General features: G+C 44.3%; 1 protein-coding gene across 1 annotated transcript; it reads right to left on the bottom strand.

Annotated features, from left to right (window-relative positions):
• Positions 1 to 291: 291 nt before the first annotated feature.
• Positions 292 to 5,346, bottom strand: LOC146970872 (uncharacterized). The gene is made up of 6 exons (XM_085805961.1): positions 5,291 to 5,346; positions 3,772 to 4,022; positions 1,330 to 3,216; positions 1,105 to 1,254; positions 615 to 701; positions 292 to 391 (listed from the first exon to the last, which is right to left on the bottom strand). Exons 2-6 carry the CDS (start codon positions 4,013 to 4,015, stop codon positions 363 to 365), a joined length of 2,397 nt encoding a protein of 798 aa, XP_085662087.1. The 5' UTR covers positions 4,016 to 4,022; positions 5,291 to 5,346; the 3' UTR covers positions 292 to 362.
• Between the last annotated feature and the right edge of the window lie 7,895 nt (positions 5,347 to 13,241).

The following is a 13,241-nucleotide window of genomic DNA, read 5'->3' as shown; positions in this document are numbered from 1 at the left end:
TCAGTCAGAGGTTTGTAATGGAGCAGGAGCAGAGGTCAGGTTCACTTCTGGGTTGTTGAACCTTCTTTACAGTATGTACACAGGGCCCACTCCCACTGCCTTCAGTCATGATTAAACAGACAGGACCAGCCATGTCCCAGCTTGTCAAGTTTTTTTTTTTTTTTTTTTTTAATTTTCAGCTTTGAAGTTGGTGGTGCCCTGCGGAAGGGAGGTCAACAGGAATTCATAAGCAAAAGAACAAAAACAAAGTACACATGACTTTTAGAAAAGCTTTTATTGAAAAATATGATATACATTTTTAAATTTTAAATTAATTTTAAATTGATTCATGTTAAAAACAATGTTGTCATGAGACAGGTCAGTCAGTATCGTGGATTTCTTCCATTTCCACCTGCAAGAAGAAAGCCAGTGAAAAAGATAGTTAGGGAATATTGTCAAGCCTTTCAAAATAAATGGCTGGATCAAAGACTGCCACATGGTTTAAAGACAAATCCACAACCACTGCAAATAAAAGTTGCAGTAGTATTCTCAAGGCTTTCATTTAGGCTAATTGACAACTAATTATCAAAATGAAAAGACAAGTGGGCATTCATATTTAAATCTGTGGTCCTCACCTTTAGATTTTCCAGGTTTGCCATGGAAGCCGTTGTAGACCTCCTGCTGGTTGCCATGCTGGTTGCCATGCTGGTTACCATGCTTCTCTGTGGAGACAATCAACTCAGTAATTGTTTCTCTGAGCTCTTTAATTTTACTGTGGTTTAGCTTTAGTCACTGTCGGTCAAAGGTCAGAGTTTCTATTCAGACTTCCTGTATTTATGTTTCTATGGTATTTTGAGCACAGTTGTCTTGGGGCAGGCATGTACAATATATCATAACCTACATGGCTTTGAATTAAAATTAAAAAACTGTTGTTCTTGTTGGTTGATATATTAAAACAATACATTTAAATATTTTGTTGAATGTCTCTTTTCTGACATGACGCCATCACTTTCTAGGACTGAAATTGAATGAAATGACAGTGTCCAGAATTACTATACAGACAAAAAGGAAAAACACAGTGATGAGTGAAACAAGTGATTTTGCAGGTATGGTCATAAACCACACCAAAGCTGAACTGCTGATGGTTGTGGTGGTGTGCTGTATTGCATGTCTTACCTGAACCTCTGTTCTTCCACTGGCCGTGCCTCTTCTGGTTTCTGTGCTGTCCATTCATGCAGGTTCCTTCAGCATTCCCATTATTTCCCCTCTTCATGTCTATGAGACAAACAAGTTAGAGCTACACCACAGAAGACACAGCCAACACATTCAATGTTAAATCCAGATCAATACCCAAGTATTTTGAAGGATTCCTTCTGTTGTGTCCCATGCCACTGTGCAGTTCCTCGCAAAAACACGCAATTTCAGTGCACTGGACACCACTGTCCACTAAAGGTCCCTTTGATGGGGACACTTGACATATCTTCTGGTCGGCCTTCGGGACACACAGCTGCTCATTTCTGACTTCTTCATTCCCACGTGTTCCATTGTCCATTTTATTCTGGACAGTCGGGTGATCCGTAGATGAGACCGTCTGTCCTGCTGCGGAGCTCAGGAACAGAGGTGCATGCTCCTCAGGGGAGCCAGGACTGTTTGCCCGCTGCTCATCTATAATAAGACTTTCCTGGTTTGGGCTTCCATTAGCCTCAGGTTCAGAAGACCCATTTTCATCCACACCGTCAGAGGTGGTAGAACACATAATTGTTTTACTCTGCAGGCGAGTAGGGGAAGCTGAACAATCCTTTTCGGAAGGAACCGGGTTCTGGCCTTCCTTCAGTCTTCCAATTTCAGAGAGAATCTCACGCTCCAATTCTGGCTTCTTGGGTATACTTTGCTTCTCAGCTGGCATGCTAAAGTCCAGCCAGCTGTCTGACATCGGGGCCAAGTCAGAAGAGGAAACCCTGCGAGTCTGCCTGCCAGCTTTGACAGACGGGTTATCGTTTTGGGTCGTGTGTCGACAGTTCTCAGCTTCCTCCACTATCTCAATGATGACCTCGGGCTCAAACATGCTGTTCTGCAGCAGCCACTCCTTGGTTGGGATAAAAGGGGCAAGAGATTCCACAGACCAAACGGACTCATTCATTTTACGGCTAGGCATTTGATAGGGAATGATGTCCGTGGTGTCATCAAGCAGAGTTGTCTCATTGCCATCGGTTTGCTCATTGTCAGGGAGCTTGTGGGATTTGTTTGGCGAGTGCATCAGCTCCTCATTGTGTGGAAGACACTGGCTCACAGATTCAACAATCTCTACGGGCTCATCGTCTCCTTTGGACTCATCGAGAGCAGGTTGCTTCGGGATCTCAACATTTACACCATTCTTAGAAGTCAAGATATCTTCAGTCAAGATATCTTCAGCATCTTCATTAGCAGCATCAGCCACCACCTGGTCCTTCTGGGTTCCAGCTGGATTCTGATAAACACACTTTTCTGAAGATAGCACCTGGTGCTCGCCATTCTGAGACAGCACCTTGTCTAACGTCTTCAGCGTCGCCTCTTGTGGTGTGCCCCCTCCCCAGCTCATCAATATGTCAGGAATAGAAACCCGTCTCTCTCGAACACCATCATCCTCTTGCTGAGAGGAGGTACACACCGGGACCATGCTATCTGGAGAACTTGCCGACCACACGTTGCAGTGGCGGCTTCTACAGGGGGGAATGTTCTCCTGACCAATGCTGTCTTTACGGCTCTTCTGAGCTTCTTGAGTTGCAATGATAGGAGACTGGACAGCCTTTGTTCCATTAGGACCTAGAACATTGACGCCATGTTTGACTGCCCTGCTAGTGCTGGTCCTCTCAACTTGGAAGTCCTCCGTGTTAACCTCAACGTCAGTGGAGCCTCCTTTCTGGGAACTGGAGCTTGAAGATGGAGAGCTTGAGGTAGTTCCGTGCCCAGAATCTGAGCTTACAGTTATGCTCCCCCCACGATAACCACCTACTACACCTCTGTGCGCAGGTTCAGTTTGGACCTCAGAGTTCACCATCTGCCTGACCGGTACTGCATGTGGTGGTCGGACTCTGCGGGTCTGGTTGGGATTCTGATAGGGTACGCTGGGAGCGTGGCCCTGGGGGTGGAGCAAACGTCTGTAGTCGACTGCTTGGACATGAGGGTGGGGGAGAACATAGGATGGAGGCTCCATGTAGGGGGGAGGAGGGGGGAATGGGGGCATGACCATACCATAGCCTGAGGGGCAGAAAGAAAATATGTCTCACATAGATGATTTAAATTATATACACTGCAAAAACTCAAAATCTTTCCAAGAATATTTGTCTTCTTTCTTGTCAAAATGTTTCATTTCTAGTCAAAACTAATCTCTTTCCACTAAAATAAATAAGACTCAACTAAAAATAACTTGTTTTTAGATAAATTCCACTTGAAATAAGTAGAAAAATCTGCCAGTGAAAGCAAGTTTTTTGTGCTTGTAATAAAGAAAAACCTGCTCCACTATCAGATTTTTCTACTTATTTCAAGTGAAAATATGCTTGAAAGAAGTAAAAAGTGTTTAAAAACAAGCTACTTTTTATGTGATGGGTCTTATTTTAAGTATGAGATTTGTTTTGACTAGAGATGACATTTTGACTAGAAATAAGACAAATATTCTTGGTAAGATATTTGAGTTTTTGCAGTGTACCTGGTAATGTACAGGATTACTACCTCACAATATCAGCACCAGAGTAGTGACATGGTTTGGAAAAGTTCTTTCACCTTTGTTTTACCTGTAGATCTTACAACACTCACCCATGCCTGGAAAGCCACCAAAGGGGTTGTAGGAGAAGGGCATGGGCCACTGGTACTGGAGGAAAGGGACTGGAGGTGGAGCAGGGAGGTAGAAGAGTGGACGGGTAGACGCATGGTGTTGGGGATGGGGTAAAGGTCCTGGATCTTGATTGTTGCCGTGCAGTCTCGGATCCTGCCCAGAGCTTGGTGCATTGCTGTTGATGCCTGAATGCAGGTTCTGGCTCTCTGGTCCTTGGAGAGTCATACTGAACCTGTACAGGATGGAGGAGGAATGAGGTTTGTTACCCGCAGCAAGGACAAACACAAACCACAGTTGGACCGCAGAATTAAAGGGATAGTTCACCCAAAATTGAAATTTCACTCATTATCTACTCACCCTCATGTCAACTAAGGGCTGGGAGAAGTTTCAGAGTTATCCGTGGCTTCTCTGAGTTACAGGGGGTCTCGGCTGTCTTTGTAACAAAAAGACACACCAAAAAAGAGCCAAATACCTCCATGCTGCCCGTATGTAATGTCCGTTGAAGCCCCGAAATGCGAAATTGTCCCGAAAAAATTTTAATAAGTCTATATTTCAAGCTTGTTTGTAGCGGAAGCTCCTTTTCCCAGTTCATCCAAATTTGACGAACCGGGAAGAGGAGCTTCGAGAAGCTTCCGCTATAAAACAAGCTTGAAATATAGACTTATTTAATTTTTTGGGGGACAATTTCGCATTTCGGGGCTTCAATACAAGACGGACATTACATATGAGCAGCATGGAGGTATTTGGATGTTTTTTGGCGTGTCTTTTTGTTACGAAGACAGTTGGTATCAATTTGCAACCGTTAGATGGACATGCACTGCTACGCCGAGACCCCCTGTAACTCAGAGAAGCCACAGATAACTCTGAAACTTCTCCCAGCCCTTAGTCAACATGAGGGTTTGGGTGAACTATCCCTTTAACTCCCCACTGATACTCATGGACATTGTACAAACATTTTACAGTATCTTTTAATCCAAGAACATATTGCTCTGGGGACCAGTTTCATTGGTACATTTATACATACTTGGCACACTGCAGCAGCATGGTGTAAGAATACAGCGTTTAAACTACAGCCTCTGCCCTGAGCTATACCAGCCTTGACAAGCCAAATATCTTAAGTAGCACACATAAAAGTGCTGATCTGCATTTACATAGACGCTGTCAAAGAGATTTATGACATCTGGGAGCTTTTCACAGCAAAATCATTTTTGCAATTGTTTGTTATAATTGAAACAAAACAGCCCAGACAGTGTTGCAATATTTCGACCATCAGACTGCTCAACCTTCATGTTCCTTTTAGTTAAACCTGATTTAGACTCAAAATGTAATCTGCTGTGTGGGTGAGCAAAACACCTTAAAGATCCACCACAATGAACTCACCAAAGAGAGGCTTACATTTTATTGGATACAATAGTTTAAAAGCTCATGTCACTGCTGCCATCGCCCAGAAAGTGCACTTCATCCTCAATATTGTTGGTGAAGAGAGCAGAGTTACTTTACCTTGTGGAGAAGAAGGACACGCAAACAGAGCAACAAGCAGAGAGAGTAAAACTGAGCAAGAGACACACCTGAGTTTAAGTAGCTGCTAATCAGACAGGTGTGTGAGCACCACCAGCTGAGACCATTTCACTGCAGTCAGTGTGAGTCAGTGTCGGGGTCTGAACACTAGATGGAGCCAAAGTCCTGTAAGATGCTGCTGTATACAGTCAGTCCTCTGTCCCATATATAAATGTAATACATTTACATATGTATATCATTTTTATATATATGACATATATGTGCATAATAAAAAATGATATATGAAACATATAAGAATTCGGGTAAATATATGAAATACATGAAATACCCAGTGTAGAATTTGCATAAACATACATAAAGTGTATATTTATTTATTTATTTATTTATTTATTTATTCATTCATTCATTTCGGACATGTTAGTTAAATCAGACTTCGTCACACATCATCTCAGTTTAAGTAATACAGCAACATGGCCCTCACATATATATTTTTGTATGCAAATTCTGGTGTTGGTATTTCTCATATGTTATGAACACACACCTTCATTATATCCAGAGAATGTTTTTTTTTTTCATTTTTATCATTGTAATACAACTGACATATCATGTATTGTATTGGGTGTATGTTTGTGTTTTTATGTCAGTGTGTGAAGCCCACTGAAACAAATTCCAATCAACAATATACCACTCTTGATATAGGGTCACAAATGTCATATACTTATACTTTAAATGGCCCAAACCCCCAATTATATCTCAGATCAGATATAGTTTATTTCATGTGTGTTGTGGAGGAGGACCCTCCTCTGTAGATAATTCAGCTCCAGGTTGGAGAAAAAAAAACCTTGTGACCTTTGATTTAGAAACCTGTAAAAGCAAAAGTTACAGATTGTGTAAAGTTTAAAGAGTCACTTTTGTGATTTCTCACACACTAAAAATGAAGTCTCTGACCAAAGCATCAAAACTGGACCCCTACGCCTTTGACAAAGGAACCAAAAGTACAAACACAATGTCTGCTCTTATAATCTTGTTTTCAATTATACAATACACACTTGCAAAAGTGCCTTTGTAAAAATACAATATACTGTACACATCAACAATGATTGTGGGGAAAACACTTCGGTCTGAGCATGTAGACCTCAGTTAAACTTCTGCGAGAACTTTGCAAAGTAGTAAAAGTGAGAAGAACAGAAAGAAATGGAGGAAGATAGAGAGGAAGTGAATGACCTATAGACAAGAGCAGAGAAGACCAGTCAATAGACACACCCCCAGGATGATGCGCAAGCATCACTGTACTGTTGTGACAGTAGATTGTGAGTAATTAACAAGGTGCATGTGTCTGCATGTGCCTTTGTCAGGTTTTGATTGTAGTGACACATGAGTGAGATGTCCAGCTTGTAAGGCTGATTTGTTATGTTTTTACATAGTGAGACAAAATTCTGCCGAAAAAGTGTGTAAAAAATTGTTCCATGTCTGTGACAATCCATCTAATGCAACAGAAAACTGCAGAGACTCCACCTGGATCAGAATTCTTTTTTTTTTCCTGCTGAATGAGTTATTGTACAAATATGTATTTCATTATTCGACTTTATCTTGTCTTACCTCATTGAAACTTTCACCAACCCTGACTGATTTTTAAAAAATTTATTTATTTAGCCTTTATTTAACGAGGTAAAAAAATCGAGATCTCATTTTCAAGGCCGATCTGGCCAAGAAGGCAGCAGCACACGTCGTCAACATTTCCATAAGATACAAAATACATTACAATATTACATTACAATAAATAGGGCCATAGTACAGTACAATAGAGGTTAAAACAAAGTGCAAGGAGCAAGGGGGTCATGGTGGCAAGAATGGTCAGCAGAGGCACCGCTCAATTTATTTTTGTTGTCGGTCCTTTAGGAAGTGACGGAAAACATTAAAAGATACGAGTTCAGACATTTTCAGTTCAGCCTAGAGATTGTTCCATGTTGATGGGGCGGCGAAACTAAACGCTGATCCACCCGCTCCCTCTGTCACTGAGTCCCATGTAGGCTAGGGTGTATACCTTTGGATTTGGATCATTAATGTCACAGAGAGTTGATCTTATCAGACATGTTGTCCACACACAGTTATTTCCTCTTTGACTTTCTCCTCTGTCTCTAATGAGCATATCTTTTTTTTGTCTTAATCTACTCTCTATTGATGTCATGTGAGGTTGTGCGTGTTTGCATTTGCTTTATTATCTGAGTGTCAATATTGGCAGTGGAAACAGATTGTTCCTAGAGTTTGACCTTAACCAATGTTCACGAGATGAGACAGAAACTGTTCCACAGAGGGAGATCACTGCTGAGATATCCTTCAGCGTCTCAGCCTGGACATAATAAACAGATCAACTCATTCATGCTCCAGAGTCAGGGTAAACATGACCTCATGACCTCACTAATACGAAGATGGAGGACAAGTGGATTCACCCTGAAACTGTGAATCTCATCTGTGCCGACACAACAAGCAAAAGTCATTTATATTTTATATACACCTATGCACCGCTTAACATATATAGGTCAGTCGTTAGTATTGCAAACTACAGTTGTCATCTCCTCTACTGTTCCCTGGTTTAGTTCGAGTTTTCCCTGTTTTATTTTGAAAGATCCATTGTCTTCTTCCTGTCTTCTTGTGGTTCCCTCCTTTAATCAGCACCTGCATTGTGCTAATGTGTTGCACCAGTGTCTCATTGTGTCTCCTTTGTCTGTGTATTTATTCTTCCCAGTTCCCAGTTCGTCTTGTCGTCCTCACCAGCCTGTCCCTCCTGTGCGCTTGTGCTTCGTTGTACCATTTCCCCAGTGAATCCTTGGTTTTTTGGTGGCTTTTGTGTTGTACTTTCTCATTTTCATTTTGTACTTTGTGTTATTTGCCTCTTGAGCTTTTTGTTGTTACTTTGTGTTTGTACTTTGTGTTTTACCTTGCATAATAAACACCTTTTTGTTACCTGGGGTTTGGTGTCTGCAGTTGGATCCTACAGGATCTCAGCAGACATCAGCTGCAGAGACACCTGCAGCTCATATGGAATGAAAAAAATATATCAATGTTTATTCTCACAGCCTTTTCTTTTCATATATCTAACAGCTCAGAGCAGTCATGGTATGTTGATTAAACATTTATATCCACAGGGGTTTTCAAAGTGTGTAGGATCATGATTATGTTATGTGACTTAAGACTGAACCAAAAACATAAAAAAGCTAGTGAGCCTCCTCTGAAACTGTTTGGAGCCCCCCTGTGCTGAGGCTTGTCTCCCTCTTGTCTCACACTGATGACAGCTACAGTACAAGGATACATAATGGACCAGCCCATCCTGCCTCCTGGGAAATCATTTATGCATCCTTATATTCCAAACATTAAAAATTAACACCCCTGGTTTTCAGAGCAGCAGATAGATCTATCAGTGTGAGGGATCAGTTCAGTATGTAGAAACCGACTGCACTGTACTGCAACATCACCATGGTTTGCTGACTGCCTTACATAGTGTCGCGACCACGCGCCACCTTGGCAAGTTAAATTTCACAAACAAGGCTCTAACAAGTCTAGGCTTCAGGACGGACACAGGTGCACATATTTCTGTTACTGAAACCCTGGAGTCTGGTGATCCGCTGCCATATAGTGCACTGTTTTGAACTCACCGGCTGCTTCTCGTTCATCACCTGTAGCTTGGTCCGCGGCCAGCTCCAGCTTCCAGCGTCCTGTGCGCGTCGACCTCCGTCTGTCGTCACGCAGTCGTGGCTTTCTCAGTTCATGTGTGTGTGGACGAGACAATAACTAAACAATAATTCAATCTTGAGGTGAAATGGGTCCTTTCTCATCGTCAAGTTCCTCTTGACTACTCAGCGGGGCTCACTCCGCTCTGGCGTCTTCCCAGCATCCCTTGCTCCTTCCGCTCACGTCAGACTTAAGCGGACAGGTAGCCAGGCAACCAATCAAAACATTACACAATATGGCAGCCCCCCCCCTTCTCAAACCTACGAAAGTGACCGTAACAATAGTATCATGTTTTCCTCAACTTATCCATGCAGACGGCAGGACTGAACCAACAACCGACAGAAAGAGATATTGAAGTGGCTAGAGAGCATAGTCGTCCAAATTTCTCAACATGTATTCACCACAGCTGTTGAAGTGGGGTTATTCAAGAAAACTAAGGACATTGGAATTTTGGCTTAGTTTTTATTTTCATCTCTCTCTTCTTTTTTTTTAACCCAGAAGAGTTGGAGTGAGAAGAGTGGACCTGAGTGGTGAAATCTACCAAAGGTCCTCATACTGTACTTTTCTTCCTGCATGCCATAGCCACAAGACCTAATGCCAATAAATCCCATAGATCTGAAAATATATGAACTTACCATGATGGATGTATTATTACAAACAGTTTCCCAGATGTTATATCCTCAGCTCTTTGTAGCTTTCTCCTCCCAGGTTAGATGGGAAATAAAATCTCTCCAGGATCTTCTCCATCCAGGAGACATCCTGACCACACACCCATGTACTCCAAGCTCAAGTCTAGGAAGGAATTTCCAAAACTTGCAGAATAGTTGGGTTTTAAATATTATGTAGAGTTCAATATAATCATACAGTAGGTCATGACCATAGACTGTTATAACAATAGATGTAGCCACCTTGACGTCACCCACAGGTCATCACAGAGTGAGTTGCTGCACTGTCACCATCTCGGAGGTGTCTGACTCCACCTAGCTTATTTACAGTGTTGAAAAAAAGTTTTCGGACTCCCTTACCCAACCCTGCACATGCATCGACCATTAAAGAAACCCAGACGCCCAGATCTTGGTTTGTCTTCCAAGCTGTTGGTTGGTCTGTATTTCTGCAGAGTGGATCCAATTGCTGAAGGACTGCATCTGCACTTCCTGACTATCTGGAGGCAGCTGGACTCTGCCTGGTGTGCTTCCTGTGTTAGGTTCTTGTTTTAACCATTTTTGTCTCTGAAGAACATTCAAATGGCATGAAACACAGCAACAAAAAGCAATTGTTGAAAAACACGTGCTAAAGTGCCCTGTTCGAGGACAGGCTGCTGTATGTGCCCTTTTTTTTTTCTTTTTGCCCCTGCCCTTCAAAAGGTCTGTGCACACCACTGCTTGAAGACCTAAGAGTGATTCTTAATGCAATATTTCAACCACATATCACTCAAAGAGGCCACATCCCCCTTACATCATCAATAGTTGTAGTAGTTGCATACATTGTAGGGATAGAGACCAAGATGGCTTTTTGTGCCTGTAATCATATTCATCTTATGTTGACTCTCTCACTGTTTTAGACACACTCTTGTGGTCATTAGAAGAACTGCACTTCACTGTTGGCTTCAACTTCCAGCCCTGCAGGCTGATGCTGGGTCGCTCAGAGAAGGAAATATGTCTCGACTGACAAGAAAAAGACAAAAGGAAACAGTCCTTCAGACAGGAAAGAATAATGCTTTACTGTCATTGAACAAACAGAATGAAATTGAAGTTGCTATACTGTAGCTGAAATAACCGTTTGGGTGTGTATTATCCTTTATTATGTTTCTGACTCTGTTCAGACATCTGGTGTTGGAGATGTCTTCCAGAAAAGGCAGGGGAGGGGACAGCCTATGATTTTCTCATATGATCCTCTGGAGGGCCTTCAGGTCTGCAGCTGGGCAGGCAGCATACTATTGTTATACAGTACGCCAGCACAGTATTGAAGGCGGAGCAGGTTCTCCTTTAGCCCTTCTCTTGTATTCAGGTCACCGGTGGGCGCGTTTTCAGGTTTTAAATACACAAAAGTACCACATAGATTTGTTTATAGCATCAAGGCTTTTTGACTTTGTCAGGAACCTATATATAAACAAAATAAAACCAGAACAATTTTTTCACAAAATTCCAAAATGCTCTGGTTAAAATTAAGACATTTGTGGAGTTATAGGGTCAAATTTGACCCGGTTATAACAATAGGAACAATAATGAGAGTTAAAACTGAAATCATAAATGCAAAACCAACCTTTTCATGGATAAAGAAGTCTAACAATGTAACCAAGAGATGAGAAACAAATGGGATAATAAATTTTTTGATTGTACAGGTATGGTGTTGTTTCTGCGGGGCAAATATGCCTGACGCGCCTCCTACAGCGCCTTGGGTCAGCTGCAGGGTCATCAGCCGGGGACCACCGCTCATTGGAGTTTCGCTCTCTTTAACCCCGGAACGCCTCCTGGTGGCGGAGCGGTGGCAGCTGACCCATCTCATTGCCTTGACCCCCAGTTCTTATCCCTCCTCCTCAGCCACAGCCAGAAGCTTCCTTTCTCAGCTTCCTCGGCGAGGGCCTTGGTTTCCCTTCTGAGCTTAGCTCCCGTCGTTCCCACATCTCGCAGCAGCCTTGTTGTTGATGTGCTGACGTAGCCCCGACAGCCTACTTCCACCGGGTAGATGGTGGCAGACCAGCCTGCCTCTCTGCACTCGGCGGCCAGGTCTGCATACTTGGCTGCTTTCCTCTCATAGGCGGCCTGGATTCCCTCCTCCCAGGGGATGGTGAGCTCTATGAGCATCGCAGCCTTGGTAGCAGCAGACCACAGCACGATGTCTGGCCGGAGTGTCGTGGTGGTGATCTCCCGGGGGAACTGCAGCTGTCTCCCGATGTCGGCCCTCATGCTCCAGTCCCTTGCCTGAGACAGGACGCTCCGGGGGCCTCGTCGGCTGGTGTCTCCACTGCTCTCCCCTGGCCTCACGAACCTGACCGGAAGCCTTTTGGCTGTGGGCTGGTTGTTGGCATCTTGTCTGCAGCTCTCTAGGACTTCGGCCAGCTTCGTCAGCACTTGGTCATGCCGCCATCTGTAGCGCCCTTGCGTCAGTGCGGCCTTGCAACCCGACAGCAAGTGCTGTAGGCTGGCGTTGGGTGCGCTGCAGAGGGGACAGCTCTCCTCCTTGCCAAACCACTGGTGGAGGTTTCTGGGGCATGGGATTGTGTCGTAGGTTGCCCTGAGCAGAAAGCTGATTCTGGCTTGTGGCATCTTCCACAGGTCGGCCCAGCTGAGGGGTCTCTTGATGGTGCCTTCCCAAGTGGTCCACCTTCCCTGGCGACCTTGTGACACGGCTTTGATGGTATACTGCTCCTGGTTCGCCCTTGACACCTCTTCCACAACCATGGCTTTCCTTTCCCTCTTCGTGGCCTTGGACCAGAGACGCGGGGCATCTCCCCATCCCAGCCCCGCTCTCCCTACTTGCGTCCTGCCCACTATCCCCTGGTGTTGGAGCCTGCCAATGACCCTGGCAACCTCTGGGCCTGCTTGCCACTTCCGACCTGTTCGGGTGGGGACAAGTGCATTCCTCACAGCAGGATCCGAGGATTCCTTCAACTCGAGAACCAACCTGGCCTTCTCCTGCTTGTATCCCAGGGTGATGGACTGGATGGGCAACTGCAGTGATGTTGCGCCAAACAAGCCTGTGTCGGAGAAGCCTCGCGGTAGCCCTAGCCACTTCCGAATGTAGGAGTTGGCCAGCCTGTCCAACCCGTTGACTGTGGAGGATGGAACCTCGCACATCTTCAGCGGCCACATGACCCTCTGGTACAATGTGAAGTTGTAGCACCACAGCTTGTACTTTCCGGGGAGCTGGCTCTTGTTGATGCTCGCCAGGCCTTCCGAGAGTTGCTTCCGTGCTGCCTTGCCTGCATGCCTGTCCGACAGATCTGCATTGTACTGCCTCCCTAGGCTCTGGATGGAATGGTTGGCCAGCAGGGGGATTGGCTCACCTCCTGCGACGAAGATGGTACTGTCGTTCCTGTTGCCTTTACGCAGAGAGAGGCTTCTTGACTTGGATGGTTTTATTTTCATCCTTGCCCATGTCACCAGCTCATCCAGCCTCTTCAGGCACCTTCTTGTGCATGGGGCTGTCTGCAGCACCACGGTGACATCATCCAAATAATTGTTTGAGTGTGTTTTACAGCTGA

Source organism: Trachurus japonicus, chromosome 17, assembly GCF_045865225.1.
Source record: "Trachurus japonicus isolate A0001 chromosome 17, Traja_1.0".
NCBI classification, from domain to species: Eukaryota; Metazoa; Chordata; class Actinopteri; order Carangiformes; family Carangidae; genus Trachurus; species Trachurus japonicus.
Note: the sequence above shows the minus strand (reverse complement) of the source record. Positions and strands in the feature narration are given on the sequence as shown.